We start from the raw sequence: 16,201 nt of genomic DNA on the forward strand, positions 1-16,201 counted from the left end.
CGACTTGTTGGGGCTTAGAGGCGCAAGCAGCTGCCTCGACGCATCAATCATGGCGCTTAGCACGAATGGAAGGATCAGCCTTTACTGCTTTTGCTTAGCGGCCAGCGTCATACTTATTTCCTTCATTGGATCGTTTGGTCAGCTGCTTTATTATGTCGTCGAAGACTACTGGCTTTTGCTGGCGACGGTGTACTCAATTTGCATTCATGGTGTCCTTTTCATATTTTACAAACCGCGTGGAAACGCGTACAAGGTATGTTGGGTGCCAGCGTACTACTTATTTCTCGATCAATAGTCTGGCGCAGCGTGACTTTACTGGCTTTTTTTTTTTTTCATACATTGTATCGGTGTTGTGACTGTTGCAGCCAGCTGAGCTCTGAAAATAAAGTTTGCGTCAACCTGCGAGGCCGATCCCACTGGCTCGCAGCTGCAAAAACTGAAACAGTACATTTCACTGGTAGTCATTGGGGAGAGTGATTTTAATTATTGAGGCAGTAAAACAGTAGCTTGTCAACTTACAATGTGTACTCTGTACGTTCTTTCGTGGCTGCTGCTGACAAACCACGAAAAAAAAGGGGGCTTCGCTGCAAAGTTGGGCACAGAGATGTTCTTCATATAAGTATTATGCAGTTCTGCTTGACTCCTTAAGTTATAACGCAGGTTCCTTTGATCAGCAAACCTTTCAACGTGTGACCTGTTAGTAGAATTTTTTTTTTTTCATTAGCAGGCTTTGGGATATAACTGAATCAGTGCCTGGTTTCTTACACCGTTTTTACTCCTCTTTGAAAGGTCGTGTGGCGGGCTGCATTGCTTGGCACAGGAACCGGTCTTGGCATCCTCACTATACTTCATGGACCCGACTCGTGGCTGGTGTTCGGCTGGTACCTAGCGTTGCTCAGCGTCTTCCACTTTTCCGAGTACTTCGTGACAGCTGTCACAAACCCCAAGTCATTGACGCTGGACTCGTTCCTGCTAAACCACAGTCGGGAATATGGCGTGGCAGCAGCCTGCAGCTGGTTGGAATTCTTCATTGAAAGAAGTCTTGTTCCTGGTAGGTTCATGCAATCTTTGTCATGCTTCAGGTGTATAGTTTCCCCAGAGCATTTACTGTTTGTCACAGATTGCCGTACATGCTTTGTCAAGCAAGGTGGCGCATGTAAATCTCAAGTGCGAATTTCTCCAAAAGGCCATGTTTTTCATTTTTGTTAACAAGTTAGAAAGGTTTCTAAAACAGGTTTCATTCGACACGTTGCAGGAAAGGGTACTGTCAACGTCATGAAGTCAGTTTCCCATTATTGCTAGAGCTTACTATACCACGTCAAAAAATCTAGGCACTCATGCTTTATTGTAGGTGCTATGTATAGGCATGAGATGTCTTGCTTAATTAAGCATTGAAATGCCATGCGTCAGACCTAAGGGACTCAAGCTGACTTGCCTATGTTACATTTCGAAGGAAGTCGGCATTTAGCTAGTCTGCCTCTCTGTAAACCATTATCTGCATATCAGCAAAAGCAAGTAGGTTGGTAGTGAACATGTGTGTTAAAACTGTTACTCTGCCAGGAGTAGGGTTGTGCAGGAAAAATTACGTCAGTCATATTATGAAAAAATGGAAGACAGGCACAAAAGAATGACTACTAAGACAAAGCATGTGGCTTACAGTGCATTCCATCTGTCTAGTCATTCTTTTGTGTCTGTCTTCATCTAACCAGTCTGGCATGGCTTTTCTGCATAATGAACAACCAACTAGCCCCTGTTCCTGCCTTGCTAGCAGAGTTGTGGGCCGTCCTTTTTGCCTGTTGCATTTCTTGAACTTTTTTCATCAGAAAAATCGGGGACAGTGAGTTTTTCAATGGGAAATTTAACACTCATTGAGGCAGTGGCAATGCTGCTTGCATGGAGTGAAAAGCCAGGCAGCATTCCTTGAGTGCTCGATAGAGATTCATCCACTACACATATAAAAACTTTGTTACTGAATATTATGCTCACCCGTCAGCTTTGCCCTGCAGTGGGTGTAGTCAGGCTGATGATGATAATGATGATGACAGCCACTGCACAGAATCAAGTGAAACTAGGCTTACATAAAGAGGCTGAATAAAAACTGGAGCTGACATAGAAGAGGACATATAGAAGTTATATAGAAATTGAGAAATTTTTTACTGCTCTAAATTTAAAAGTATTAAGCCCAAGCATTGCAAAACATCTGCATGAAAATTAATCTTTTACAGCTGCATTTATTGTTATAGCATTGATATACCTTCTCACATTACGTGTGATTCTATTGCTTTGTTATTGCCGATAGCCCATGGGCACTACCAAACCATGTCAAGCAGCCACCACGATAGCTCAGTTGTTATGGCACTCGGCTGCTGACCCGAAAGGCGCGAATGTGATCCCAGCCACGGGTCGAATTTCTTTGGAGGCGAAATTCTAGAGGCCCTTGTACTGTGCGATGTCAGTTCATGTTGAAGAGCCCCAGGTGATCAAAATTTCTGGAGCCCTTCACTACAGCATCCCTCATAGCCTGTCGCTTTGGGACGTTAAACCCCCATAAACTAAACCAAGCCATGTCAAGTGTAAATAAGAGTGGGATTTTTTTGTTTAGGTTTTCCAGCAAAGGAGTCCTTTCAGGGCTGCAACAATTACAATTACGGTACATTTTGGCGGTTTTGCCAATTTCAATAGAGTAAAATTATGCTTGTATTAGTTGCTTAATATGTAATGGCTGGCTAGTTGCGTTAGTTGCTTTGAGTGCTTGTGTATTCAGGCACACTGCAGTCAGATCCTTAAGGCATAAAGTTCTGAGTCATGAATTATTGGATATGATGACATGTGGCTGCATGTGTTTGCTGCATAAATAAGGATAGAATTCTCTTGGGTAATTGGAGGTTTAATTAAGTTTCAAGAGCAAAGTTCTCGGTTTTAATCACTGGAAAACAAGGACATACCTGTGCCGCTGCAGAGAGGAGAGAAACTCTCTGTGCTGGCTCTGTGTACAGTGCTGTCGTACTGCGCTGGTCCGGCACACCAGTGTCCCTATCTGGCTTTGGGCATTTCAAAAAGAATGAGTGTGATATGTACAAGTTAGGCTCATAGTCAGCTTCTGGCCTGATTGTGATTGAGGAGCTGGCACTTTGCCCTTCTTTGTTAAGTTTGCCAGTGTGCATTGCCCATGTGTTCCTATGTCTTCTATTATAATTTGCACTGAGAAACTTAACAACAACCAGTGCAGATTCAGTTCCTACACATTTGCACCATTTCATATACTCACTTTAGGCATTTTTTATGGTAGTGAATTGGCAAAACTGTTTCTTTGTGTTGATTGCAACTGTACCAGGTCTGAAGCAGGTGTGGTGGGTCAGCTGTTTGGGTCTCCTGATGTGCGTGGCTGGTGAAGGACTGCGTAAGGCGGCCATGCTCACCGCAGGCACCAATTTCAACCACATCATTCAGAACCACCGAGAGCAGGGGCACGTGCTGGTCACTCACGGTGTTTACGCCTTCTGCCGGCACCCATCTTACGTTGGATGGTTCCTGTGGTCCGTCGGCACGCAGGTCTGTCCTTTTCTCCTTTCATATTTATTTGTCTCTTAAAACATGTTGCACCTGAGTGCATTGCTTTGCTGTTGGACCCCTGGAGTGGCGGGTTCTCCACCTAGGCGATGAGGTGGTTGTTGGACACACAGAGAGCCTGTGAATTAATGTGGTTTTTAGATGGCTTGCTGTCAGTGCTTGTGTAGAACCTGGTATATATTGGCTGACGTGCAACTCGCGTGATGTTACCATCTAGCCTGGGTATGGTTCACATCATTTCAGTAACGTTTGAGTTAAGGTTGGTTTCTTTTTATTTTTTGGGGGGGGTGCCATTTCCTCTACGCACCTTTTCGTGTAAAGGTCACTTTGGTTGCATGACTGCTCTTGTAATGCTTGACTAGACTGACAGACCTTTGCGGCTGCAACATTTAGCCTCTTCTTTTTTTGGTACAACAGGTTGTCCTGGTCAACCCAATCTGTATCATCGCCTATGCTGTAGCTTCATGGAAGTTCTTCAGGACGAGGGTTGAAGAAGAAGAAATCACATTGCTAACCTTCTTTGGAGAAGATTATGTGCAATACCAGAAGCGGACTTGCACTGGCCTACCTTTCATCTATGGATTTCGTGCTGAAGTTTGAAGTTCCTTGGGATTCGTGATTGTGCTGCGAAATTGTGCAAGCTTACTCTAAGTGTTGTGAGGACATTTTGTTTCTCAACACTGTCTTCTGCGCGTGAGCTGACTTGTGTGTTTCAGCTTGTTGCTTCTGTGCAGCAAACCTCCATTTTGTTGCTCATGTGCTCAGTACTTTTTAGTTTATGTTGCTCATGGAAGTTTTGTTTTCACTTGCTGTTTTCAGCGTTGCAAATTTTCGCTTTACCTTCTTGCTCAAAGGTCAAGCGGCACACTGGTACAATGTAGGTGGTATGGTGTGACAATCTTGGTGTTGTGCTAATGATGCTTCATTTGTTTTACATCGTACTAGTACTTACTTGAAAGTCAGTTGGTGTTCATGGGAAGAAACTCGATGAGTATTTTCACAAGGAAGGATCGTGTGCTGCACAAACCTTGTTGTACTTGTTACTTCATGGTGCGGGTAAAGGTTTCATTGAATGTGCCAACGTGCTTTTCCCTGCAGTACATTGCAGCGATAGCCAGTGTCACCCTGGAGGAGGCATTCTGTGCTTCGGTTGAATGGTGATGGTAATAGACGTGTGTGCAGGTTAGTGCTGCGAATGAATGGACAGTAAACAAAACCTACACACTGGTCTAGCCATAGCAAAATCATTCCCTTGAGCAAAATGTGCCCTTTCTGCGTGCTTCTCAGCATTGTGAGGCCAATACGGACTGGTAGTAATATATGAACACTTTGGGCAGTTTTTACGCTTAGTAGAGTTCTGAAAATATGTTCAAGCTTGGGTTTGCCTAGCGGCAGGCTGCAGTTGTCTTTTACATGTGCTTTGGTAAGCTGTAAAAACACTTGTTGCTGCTTGAGTGACCAAAGAGTAGAAGTGGTAGTCAGCCGGCAGTTTTTTTCGCACTGGCCAATTACGTGCATGGCAGAACCGAAGTAATTGGTTGATTCTAGTGCTCATAGTTTTTCTCGCTGGGTGCACATTGTAATGGGATGTTTCAGGCAGTCAAGGAAATGATCACAGAAGTCTATAAATTAGTTATTTGCATTCCTCTTTCTGCTCTTCACTAATGCCATTAAAACATGTTTCATTTTTAAGGTGAAGCAAGAACTATTTGGAAAGATCTAAATCAGAATAATAGCAAAAGTTTTGGAACGGAAGATAGTTCTGGCCACTTACAATAGCTAAATCTCTCAGTGACCACGTGCAATTTTAGCTCATTATGTGCTCCCCTCTCCTCGCCATTTATTTTAACAGCTGGTGTTTTGTCGTGTTAATGTGCTGTCTTGTTCTCAGATGCTAGCAAACAAAAATGTGCACAGTGCTAAAGCTATCAATGTTTGCGTGCAATTTTTAGATGTGAACATTCTACAATACTTCAGGAGGGATCTCTTTGACTAGAGAATGTAGGTTAAAGTGCATGCTGTCATCAATACGTGTAAATATTCATATTTATGAGGAGTGAAACTACAAGTGTTACTGGAATATAGTTAATGGAGTAACAGTCTTTACGTATGTTTTACGTACTGCAACTATCACAACATCACAGTGCTTTCCATGTCTGAAATACCCAAACTTTGTAAGTGGAAATCACTAAATTTCTTAAATTATGGTTTGCTTTTCTATGCACCCGTTATCATTTGTTATAGCCTTATCTAAGTTTCCTGAAACAGCCTGGTGTCATTGCTTGAGCAGTATTCTGCTGTGTCAAAAGTGCTTTCCATGCTTTTCAACTATTATTGCACTGAGTTTAAATGCTCACACACATTGTTCAGTGTTATTACTCCGAGCCCCAATAAACAAATGAGTTGGACATTGTTACTGTATCTGTACCCTAGCCGCAGCCCTTCCAGGTTGTTTTAGTATCATTTAGCTTGTTATATGCAGCACAGGTTACAGCTTTTGGCTGTGTATAGACTCTCTCGTCTTATGGCTTCACAATCATGGATAAAAGTTTGCGAGATGTTGGTTTCTGGAAAAAAATTTATTTCTGTGTGGCCGAGCAAAGTAAGTCAATGAAAAGTACTGAATCATGAGGGTACATGCTTGCTCCATTCATAGAAAAATATCAGTTGAGTGACTAGCGAGGCAACGCAGAAATCTAATTTTTTCCGTGAATCCGCATCCCGCAAACTTTTGTCCATCACTGTACATATCTGCACCTCTTCAGTGTCCACATCATCGCCCATCATAGCCCTTTATCCCACTCCCAATGCATAGGAGGCCAGAGAACAGTGCCTCAGGACTATCTCTGTGCCTTTCTTTGTGAATAAATCATCTCTTCTTCTTTGGCGCTACATTTGTTTAACCAAGGTGCCAATAAATATTGACTTGTCACGTGCTTGCAACCAGCTACCCCTAAAGGAAGCTTTAGATAGCATTATCGCAATATGTGAGGAATGCATCAGTCTTCTGATAAAGCAACTATTGCGCCAGTTTGGATAAAATTAGTTGCAAATGGAAAGAAGCCGAGTACAGCATGAAAAATTGCCCGATCAGCGGCACATTTTGCGTGGCTTCCCATCTTGATAATGAGCATTTCTTCTCGCACCACATAAAGAAAATAGCCATAACGCAGATGCTGTTTGAAAGTCGCCCGCATGAGTGTGAGATGGAATGTTTGACTGAGGGTTCAGTATAGGAGCACTGGGAAATGATGGGGTGCAATGACATTTAGCTAAATGCTGCATGTCCCACTAATTTTACTGCTCAGGTAGCATCTGTTAGTATGACTGGTCTGGTCACCACTAGTACTGTAGCTTTTACTACGATAGCAGTATTAGTGGATTAGTGGTGCTTGCCAAAAATGTCAGTGTTGTTTAGGTGAAGCCTCCACCCTCCAGAAGAGTCACCCACCACCAGCCCACCTACCTTTAGCCTCCACAAAGCCTTCACGTGACCATTAGAAGCCCATGCAGTAGCAGAACAAAAAAGCGACAGCGAAATCAAATTCAAAGATGCAGCAGAGGCCAGCTGCCCTTTAGATGCACCAAGTGCCAACCACTTCGCCACCCCGCTCCCCTAGCTATAGGGACTGCCCACCCTCCAGAAAAATTCTGTCGTGTGTCTGAAGCCTTCACTTGGAGTTAAAGCATCAAAGTAATCAACAAGGGTGAATCCAACTGCTATCGCAGCTTTCTCGCATCAGGTTATAAACCGTCCAGTCAATTTCTTTTTCGGAAAGTCCGACCAATTAGAAGTACTTTGAGGAGCATTTGAATGTCACAAGGAGACCAAAATAAGAAATAACAGTAAAGTAACTGCTCTAGTGAGAGTAAAGTGAGAATATGTGATGTAAATCATACATAATGGGCAGTTTGTAAAGCACCACGTAAAATGCAAAATAAAACAGCCATAGTTTTTGTTGAAACAGCCTACAGCAGCGGGCAGTCAAGTGCTCGCGCATGAGTAACCTGCGCGCCCACGAACTGGCTGTAGAATTTGTGAAGAATTGTATTTTAACGAAAATGACAGCAGAGCCTTCTAACATAGAACAACAAACAAGAAAATAAAATATATAATCTCTAGCCAAAACTTCCATTCGTCGTTCCCTGGTTGGCTGGCCACAGCAAGTGTTACGTCATATGCCACGTGTTACTTGTTGCGTCTGTGGGTTCAGCTGGTTCAACATCCGAAATTATTTGGCGCCGTTTAATTTAATCGTTTCAGCGACCAAGTTAATGGCCATTTGCTGAGGCATAAAACGCGGGCAGTACGGTGAAAGGGCGCCAGTGGTCAATATCTGCATGGACCGGTAAAGACAAACTTAATACCGCTTGAGTACCGTGTGTACCGTTTATCTCTCCACATGTTGCGTTGCGATAAGCGAAGTGGTAATTTGACCGGACGCGACCAATTTTACAGTTGTGCTAATCACTACATAGCTCGGTTCAGCGCCTCCTTAAAGAAGGCGCTGCTCTGTCATAGATAGCACCTGTAGCGATAACAGAGATAACGGGTAACGGAATATGGCGGGAGATTGCCTCGGTCGCACGGCGATAGAAAGAACGCATGCAAAAACACGACCTTTGTTCCGTTACTGGAACCGCAATTTCACGACTACAGAGCATGGGTGCACGCGATGGTGAGTACCGAAATAATAGCAACAAAAAATAACAAAAAATGTCGGTTACCGCCGCTGCAGTACACGGGCGTTCGAAATCGGCGACGGCGAGGAGGGATTGCACGCGCACCACAGGCGCGAAACGCAAAGCGAAACAAACCGGACAACGGTTTGCGATGTTTGCGTTTTTTTTCCTTCTCTTCATTTTATTTTACTTGAGCACCCGCACATCTGTGTTTCGGTGTCCGCTGCAATTAGCCGATGGAATAAAAGGACGTACGCTCACGCGCGCTCATATATCTGTCCGCTGTTGGTGAGGCCAAGGACGAATCAACCAGAGCTGCTTAGCGCTGACCTGGTCGTCATACCCTCACGTCGCGCGATAGACTGTGCAGCACACTGAGCGTGTTTTTTAAACATTTGACTATGGGTACGTTTTAAAGCTTTGACAGTTATTGCAGAGCACCTTGCAATGCACGGCTCAAAACAACCTGCCGCATTATTCTTACTTCCAGCCGACAAGGAAAAAGAGAAACTCGTAAGAATAGCCCAGAGTATGTGTGCCAAAGCGTACTGCAACTACAGCAAGGTTACTGTTGGGGCGGCCCTCCTTTGTGAAGATGGAACAATCGTCACTGGTAAGCGCGGAAAAGACAGTTTGTGTACTAATGTGCCATGCAAGCTCTGCCAAGTCGTCATGAAAAGAATCGTGTGCAGTTACTGTTTACTCGCATAAAACTGCTTGTAACTGTTCACCACAAGCGTCAGGTATGTTTGATACTGATAGAATTTTAATCAGGTTGTCCAGGGAAACACGTCTTGGCCAGAAAATTTTGTTACGTCAGCTAGACTGATGATGTTAGTGCAGTTTCCTTCAGTGACACACACAAGTACGTGGCCCTAATTTTAATTCCTGTCAGCAGTGTATATTACACTGTGCTGATGAAAACATAAGGTATATGTCAGGCATTTCATTATCAGGTTTTATTTTGTTCATAATTCAAGGCAGCTGAGAATCTGGTTATACTTCTTGAGGTCAAAATTGGGCATAAATTTGGTTTTTAAAAATCATTCTATACATATTGTTTTTCCGGGTTATTTTTGCAGTGAAAACAATCAATTAGCATTTTTTTTGCTGAAGATTATAAGCTGCTTCATGAAGTCTTATTAATGTTATTATTTCACAAGGAATCTATAACTAGGTTACACAAAAAGAAAGTTCTACCAAATCAAATGATTCCTTTCTAATTTGTGGCAATTATTTTGTCATATATTGCAATTTCCATGCATCGCATCATGTCTGGCAGGACATGCCGGCTTTTGTGTATACACAGCTGCGAACACAAAGGCCTTGGAACAGCTTTGGAACAGGACATCGTTTGTGTGGGTAACTCGATGTTAAGGTGTCAGGCCAGTATTCTCATCTGACTACTTGCTTCTAACAGGTACTTTTTAAACTTATCATGAGGTGAAACCATGCCTTAGTTGATAGGCATTTAAGGAGGCTTAAAATAATCTGCAATTGCCTGAAATCACTACCTAAAATGGGTTCAAGTTCCACTAGTTTCCGTGCAATGCGGCAAGATTTTTTGCACTGGCAAGCTAAATTTTCTCTGAAGCGTCCTTTGGGGTGGATATCAGGTTTAAGCTGATTTTTGCTATCTGCTCAGGGTGAAAAATTTGGGTTGAAAAAAAATAAAGGGCTCTATGAATGTGTTGTTCAGAGGATGAACAAAGTGGTCCAGCGCAAATAAATACGCTGTTTCTCTTGTTGCATGTAGGATGCAACGTGGAGAATGCAAGTTATGGGCTGTCCATATGTGCAGAAAGAACAGCAGTAGTGAAAGCAGTGTCCGAAGGTCACAGGTCCTTCAAAGCAATTGCTGTTGCATCGTAAGTGCACTTCACTTGGCCCCATCACAGCCTAGTGTGCTACCTCAGCCTTGCATGTCCACTAGATATTGAGGCACACTGTTTTGCTATTATTGCGCCATTATCGCCCATGAACACTGGTCTTGTGGTGGTAGCTTTATTTATGCTCGTGTGCAGAGCAGCTTGAAAGTATCATAATCATACTGTAGTTTGGCTGAATTATCCTGTCACAGATTCCATTGGCCGTGCGTTAACTGCTGTTGCCAGTGTGTTTTATAGTGTTGCATGCCAAGAATTTGAAGATCTTGGCTGACAAATAAAACAAAATCTCATGTCTGAGCTCTTAACTGTAAGCTAAGAACTAGTGTGTCTATAATGTTATGAAATGACCACTACAGTCTTGCTGTTATTCAACGAGCAGAATAAAATGCAGATTACTCAAGCAACTTGTGCAACTGAAACCTAGCTTTCTCACATATTGCTATGACAAATCTTTGAAATGAAGAAACTTTTTTTTTGTAATGTGAAGTCCTTTGCTTGTGCTTCATGATGCTTTTCGGTCTAGGAACATGAATGACTTTACGATGCCTTGTGGAGCATGCCGGCAATTTATGATTGAGGTAAGTCTTTGCGGCAAAATAATTATGCACATTTAAAACATCAAATGCTTAGTCCATGGCTGCTTGTTTACCCGTTTTAAATGTTTTTTTTTTCTTATTTACCGTTTCCTTGCACTTTGTGGCTGAGTGCGTGAAAAGTTATAAAGTCATGGGACATTAAGCAAAAGCACAAGAACATATTTGCATTAACTTATTAAGGATCTGTTGGCTTGAAAAATAAGTGGACTGCACATAAGTAGGTAGATATCATTCAGTTACGGTTTGGACTGTTTGACTTAAAGCGAAAACAACTGATAACAGCACGCCAAATTCAATTTTTGAAATTCGGTTCTAACCAAAAACATCAGTATCCTTGAAAGGCACACCGCATCTAGCTGGCTATTGAGTAGGCATTACGCTCAGTCAAAGGGGAAAATTAACTAAGTGTGTATGCTAGGGACATAGTAAAACAGCGTACTGTTGGATGAGGTAGGACAGTTGTGTGCTTTTAGGTAGTGCTTCACTACCTTGCACACCTCTGCAGACTGGGAAGGTACACAAATCCAAAAATCTAAAAGCTGATCTTGATATTACTTACGGCGGGCTACGAACCTCTCAATAAATGATGAGCCTAATTGTAATAGCTAAAACATTATCTATTTTATATTAATTGACGAACATGCTATTAACACGTCTTAGCTGTATTCTGATGCACACTACCGCTGAGGTTGCTGTGCCGAAGAAAGGGCTCATCTAGCACAATAACTATATTTTTAAAAATTGCCAACATCGTTAGGAAAAATGCCCTGTATAGGGTAGGTAAACTGCAGGTGGTAAAACGACATGGCCCCTTTCAGACATACCTCATGAAAGTTGTTCTAGATTTGTTTTTGCTTTTCATAATGCAATTTCCAACCCAAATATAGTTTCCTTTATATGTGCTGCTTGGCGCATCATAGCCTTAGTCGCTTTTGCACTGTTAAACTTCTACTAATATTCTCCTTTATTCAAAAAGCATTGTTTGCAAATATGCTGAAGCCTAAAGCAAAACATTGCCATTAAAGACAGAAAATGCAAGCAAAGCTCCAATTATCAACAAAGTGTCTTATTGTCAAGCCAGCAGAAATACACAAAAGAACAGGCTGACAGAAAAAAGAAAATGGTACTTTGGCAGCCATGTCGTGACGTTAATGCAGTTTACTTCCGGATAACAAATAACAAGAAAAACATGTCTCAGCATGCTATAACACGAGGCAGAGTTTGTAAATTTAATGCCATGGCCCATCTGTAGAGGTGTAATAAGAGAGACTGATGTGTAATATGGGTGTAACTAAGCGATATAATGTCTCTGTGTGACTAAGGGAGAGTGATAATGGAATGCTAGTCATATTTGAATGTTGGCTTTTGTCGTTGGCAGTGAAGTTAGCTGCACAGTTTTGAAGGGCTTTGAGAGGATTCATCTTGGTGTGGTGGTCAAATAGGCAATGTTAGATACTGAAGCTTTTGAGCAACTGAAGCTCCACTGAAAGACATGTTGGAGACACCTAGTACAGTGCGTAATATCTTTGGAAATTTGTTTATCAGTACGAATGTTCCACAAAAGGCTTAGTGTCAAGCAGAAGCTCAAATGTGGTTAGGAAGACTCAGTCTTCAAACAACTCTTTTGAAGTGCATAATTTTGTCACTCTTAGTTATATGTCATTAGCCCACACTTGCCAGAGCTAATGGTTAGTTGCTAAAATAAACTGTGACCACTAACTCAGTCAAGGACGTGCTCAAGTTATCACTGCAAGCAAATTTCGCTTTCACAGTGATCTGTCAACAAGTTAATAGTTCACTTAACACTGGGTGGCCTCAGGTAGCTTTTTCACAGCACACAGGAGGCCATATTAAACAGCAGGGATGAATAGTCCGCAATGGTGAGCTGTTCAACTGGCAAAATTTATGGTCTACAGTATTGTTTGATTACTATGGGACACAATTAGGTGAAGTGACGGCCTAGTCAGATGAAGGAAAAGTCAAAAGTGATTTCAGTAGTGTCATTGGAGTTGGTTGCCTGACAGTAACATAACTGCTTTTGGGAATCGCACTAATTTCGTTTTAGCCATTTATAAAAATATTGGGCCTCAGGTGATTGGGGCATTGGATGGCACATTCTGAAGATGGAAACGAATGCCGATGACCCGATGCACAAAATTTTAAGTGGGATCGCCATTAAAAATTAGGCATTGTTTTTTACTGCAACAAGTGGTGTCCTTTGAGAATCGGGTATTCTTTGACAATTTTCAAATGCTACCACATTTCAGGAACAAGATATTATGGTTGTCTTCTGTTGTGAGCAGTATTGACCACAGTTATGGAAAATACAACACCTTGAGAGTTGAAATGGAATCCTAAATGCTGTCATGAGGCAACAAACATGATGAATGGCTTTGCATCTTAGTGATATATGTGTTAGTCATTGATAAAACCTGTCCGTAATGTCTCTGGCGGCACCATAAATATCTAAACACAAATATATGTGCGCAGTCAGTTGGCACGTGTTTACATAATGGCCTTTAATAGAATTCCAGTTGTCTGTTCTTTGCAAGCTGTGTTTAAAATGAACTTTGCCACACTGCACACTTGTAGTCTTGTGTTCCTTTTAATGTTTGAAAAATATGAACTTAGCGGAGACTATACGCTGTTTCATACATCAGCTGCAATGCTACGAAAGGTATGAAAGCAGTTCGCATGACGAAATAAAGGGAGACGTGTTACTCCGTGCTTGTTTTGCGGCCGAGTGGTGTAAAGGCATAAGAAAGTAGAAACTTGTTGTCAGCATTAAGAACCGATTTAATCAAGCTCATGACAAAGGTATCATTTAATAAGCTTGCAGACAAAGCATATTTTTTTTATAACATTTATTACCTCAGGGCATAAAGGGAGTTAAGAAGGTAGAAAGAAAAAAAAAAGAAAGGGTTTTAAATGAATGAGAAAAGGTGGGCCAATCTAATGAAGGCGAGGAGGGCTTAGTGATGCGGCCTCTGTGTGCAAGCAATATATGAGGACAGGTTGCTCGGCGGGAGACCCGCTCCTGCCAGGTGCCGAATTCTCGTTGGCTTCAGCACAGGGCAAACCCACAACCAGCACAGGGCAAACCCACAACAAGTGTTGAATATCAGCCTCAGTAACTTGCGAGTTGCAGACAGGACCGCCACACCTGACCACAAGGAATGGACTACTTTTTTTGATCGCGGATGTAGGCAGCACAAACAAAAGCGCTAGCTTTGACAGTGTTGCACCCGATTATGAAACGAAGTATAGGTCACATTGCCATGTCAGGTTTACGACGACAGCATACTTGTTCTGTCTGTGTACCCCAATATTCTAAAGTTAAAAAAATCAACACTTTGGGAATGTAAGTGTAGAGTTTGCTTTCAGAGTCTTTGCAGCATGCTGCTGTTTCAAGGTTCTGAAAATATCACTGATAACTGCCACAGTAGTCTTAGTGTAGCAGCAAGGCTGCTTGTCAGTGCAGTGGCATCTGCATGGCATGAGTTGTGCTAGCCAGCACTTGAGAGCATATAATTCACTTCCCCATGATTCTGGCCAGCTTAAGTCTTGGTTTGCAGCCACAACAGCATCCTGGTCGGCTGAAGGGCTTACCTTTTTCTCTTGCTGGAAACCAGCGAAAGCATATGACAGATAGAGAGGGCTGGCTGGTTGTTGCAGAGCTTGAGTATATGGAACAACTGTCTAGTCCAAGACACCACAAGAAAACGGTGTTGTTGTCATTATGATAATGAGAACCATTCAGATAACTTACCTGGCGAAACAGAGTAGTGAATGATTTTTTCTGGAGGAATGTCGCGCCTAAAGGAAGCACAAACAGCAGAAGCTTATACAGTCTTGCCTCGTTGATATGGACACTTTGGTCCCCGCGCAATACTGTCCACGAAGCAAGCTGTCCATAGTAACAAGTTGCGAATAAAAAAATTCCCAGGGAAAATATTTATGGTTCAGCAAGGTCTGGTTATGTGCATAGTGGTGGGCACTGCTGTGGCAATTAAGACAAAAACCTTGGAAGCTTCAAGTACATTACCCTAGTCGACATTATCTTTAAAACAAGTTAGTGCAGTTTTGAGTGCCTCGTATTTTATGAGACGCATGATGACATATCTCCTAATCCCACTGTTCACATCCGCCCCGGTAGCACATATACGTTCAGTCAATAGACAGGTGCTAAATACGGCTTTTAACGTAGCACAAGCTTTAGAGAGGGTTTTCTTCACAAATATTCACACAGTGCAGCAAATGGCAAGGCACAAGAGCAGGCACCTTGAAACTGTAAAGCTTGAAACCACAAGAAAAAAAAAGCCATCACTCAGGCATTTGCAGATTCCCACTGCGTTCCGCTTGTGTCCTGCACTCAGAATGCAGGAAAGGAAAGATCTGGCTGAGGTAGTCAAGATTTTGCTCTCACCGTTGCCCATGTTAAGCGACAAAAACACACGGGCCCCAAAAGGCTCTTGCATTTTCACCTTGTCCATTGTCCAGACAGCGAGGTTCCGTATTAATGAGGCATAACTACTTTGAAGAAGTTTGGACCTTAGAAAAACTGTTCATAATTCGTCGTCCATATTAAAGAGGCACAACTGCACTTGGCACTTCTTGCCAAACAGCCCAATTAGCAGCCAAACATCTTGCTCGTGAGAGCTACACGCCATGCAGTGTGCGGTGGCTAACTTTTGTTTACTACAGCAGATGCTAACCGTTTATTTTTTTTTCATCTTTGTCACATTACTTCCAGTTTGGCAAGAACTTAGTGGTGCATGCTGTTGCTGCTGATGGACGGGTGTTGACGAAAAGGATTGACGAGCTGCTGCCCTTTTCGTTTGGTGCCACTGATTTGCCTCCTAAGTGATGAGACCAGTCCACTTAGTGACAACTGACATTTTTTAAGCCATGTCATTGCTGATGACCAAAAATAAACAGTATTTCCTCTGAATTCCTCACCTGTGCACCTGAAAGCCGCTTTTCTTGACAACAACATTTTGCAGCATGCGACACACTGTACCCCGGGTCCACTATCTCGATTTAATCCAGCAATCACTGTGACACACACCCTCTTGATTCTTACCCACCTGTTGCCTCCCACTTTATCTGAGGCTTCAACATGATGAGCCACGGCTTTTCCGCTAATGACAAATCTAGTGCTAGTGCATTAAAAAAAAAAATGACGACGATTATGATACTCGTTAATGCGAAATTTGATTGCAGCTGTTCAGGTATTTGAACCACAAGTGATGGCACATGAAATATGCAGTGCCAACTGCCAGCAGAACTTGGTTTCGGTGGTGCACTTCTGCTCGGCAGTAGCGTTTCGCAGCAGACACCGTACAGCACGACAGATTCCACCCCTTTTGCCATGCCCTCCTCCTTCGCATTTGCTCTTTGCACTCTCACCCACTTGGCTTTCCTCCTTGCGCTCTTCACTCTCACCATACTTTCATCCTCCGC

The 16,201-nt window shown here is 42.6% G+C and overlaps 2 protein-coding genes across 4 annotated transcripts; both read left to right on the top strand.

Annotated features, from left to right (window-relative positions):
• Positions 1 to 28: 28 nt before the first annotated feature.
• On the top strand, positions 29 to 5,978 carry Icmt (isoprenylcysteine carboxylmethyltransferase ste14). Its single transcript, XM_077652982.1, has 4 exons — positions 29 to 253; positions 790 to 1,051; positions 3,335 to 3,552; positions 3,988 to 5,978. Exons 1-4 carry the CDS (start codon positions 50 to 52, stop codon positions 4,168 to 4,170), a joined length of 867 nt encoding a protein of 288 aa, XP_077509108.1. The 5' UTR covers positions 29 to 49; the 3' UTR covers positions 4,171 to 5,978.
• Positions 5,979 to 8,077: 2,099 nt separating this feature from the next.
• LOC144120521 (cytidine deaminase-like) lies at positions 8,078 to 15,689 on the top strand. 3 transcript variants are annotated; one of them, XM_077652988.1, is made up of 5 exons: positions 8,093 to 8,249; positions 8,744 to 8,866; positions 10,010 to 10,121; positions 10,666 to 10,720; positions 15,492 to 15,689. In XM_077652988.1, the coding sequence occupies exons 1-5, from the start codon at positions 8,177 to 8,179 to the stop codon at positions 15,603 to 15,605; spliced, it is 477 nt and encodes a 158-aa protein (XP_077509114.1). In that variant the 5' UTR covers positions 8,093 to 8,176; the 3' UTR covers positions 15,606 to 15,689. The 3 variants fall into 3 exon arrangements, with proteins under 3 accessions (XP_077509117.1, XP_077509114.1, XP_077509116.1); XM_077652990.1 differs by lacking the exon at positions 8,093 to 8,249 and adding an exon at positions 8,526 to 8,658; XM_077652991.1 differs by lacking the exon at positions 8,744 to 8,866 and having other exon boundaries at positions 8,078 to 8,249.
• The last annotated feature ends 512 nt before the right edge of the window (positions 15,690 to 16,201 follow it).

The sequence above is a fragment of the Amblyomma americanum genome, chromosome 2, assembly GCF_052857255.1.
Source record: "Amblyomma americanum isolate KBUSLIRL-KWMA chromosome 2, ASM5285725v1, whole genome shotgun sequence".
NCBI lineage: Eukaryota > Metazoa > Arthropoda > Arachnida > Ixodida > Ixodidae > Amblyomma > Amblyomma americanum.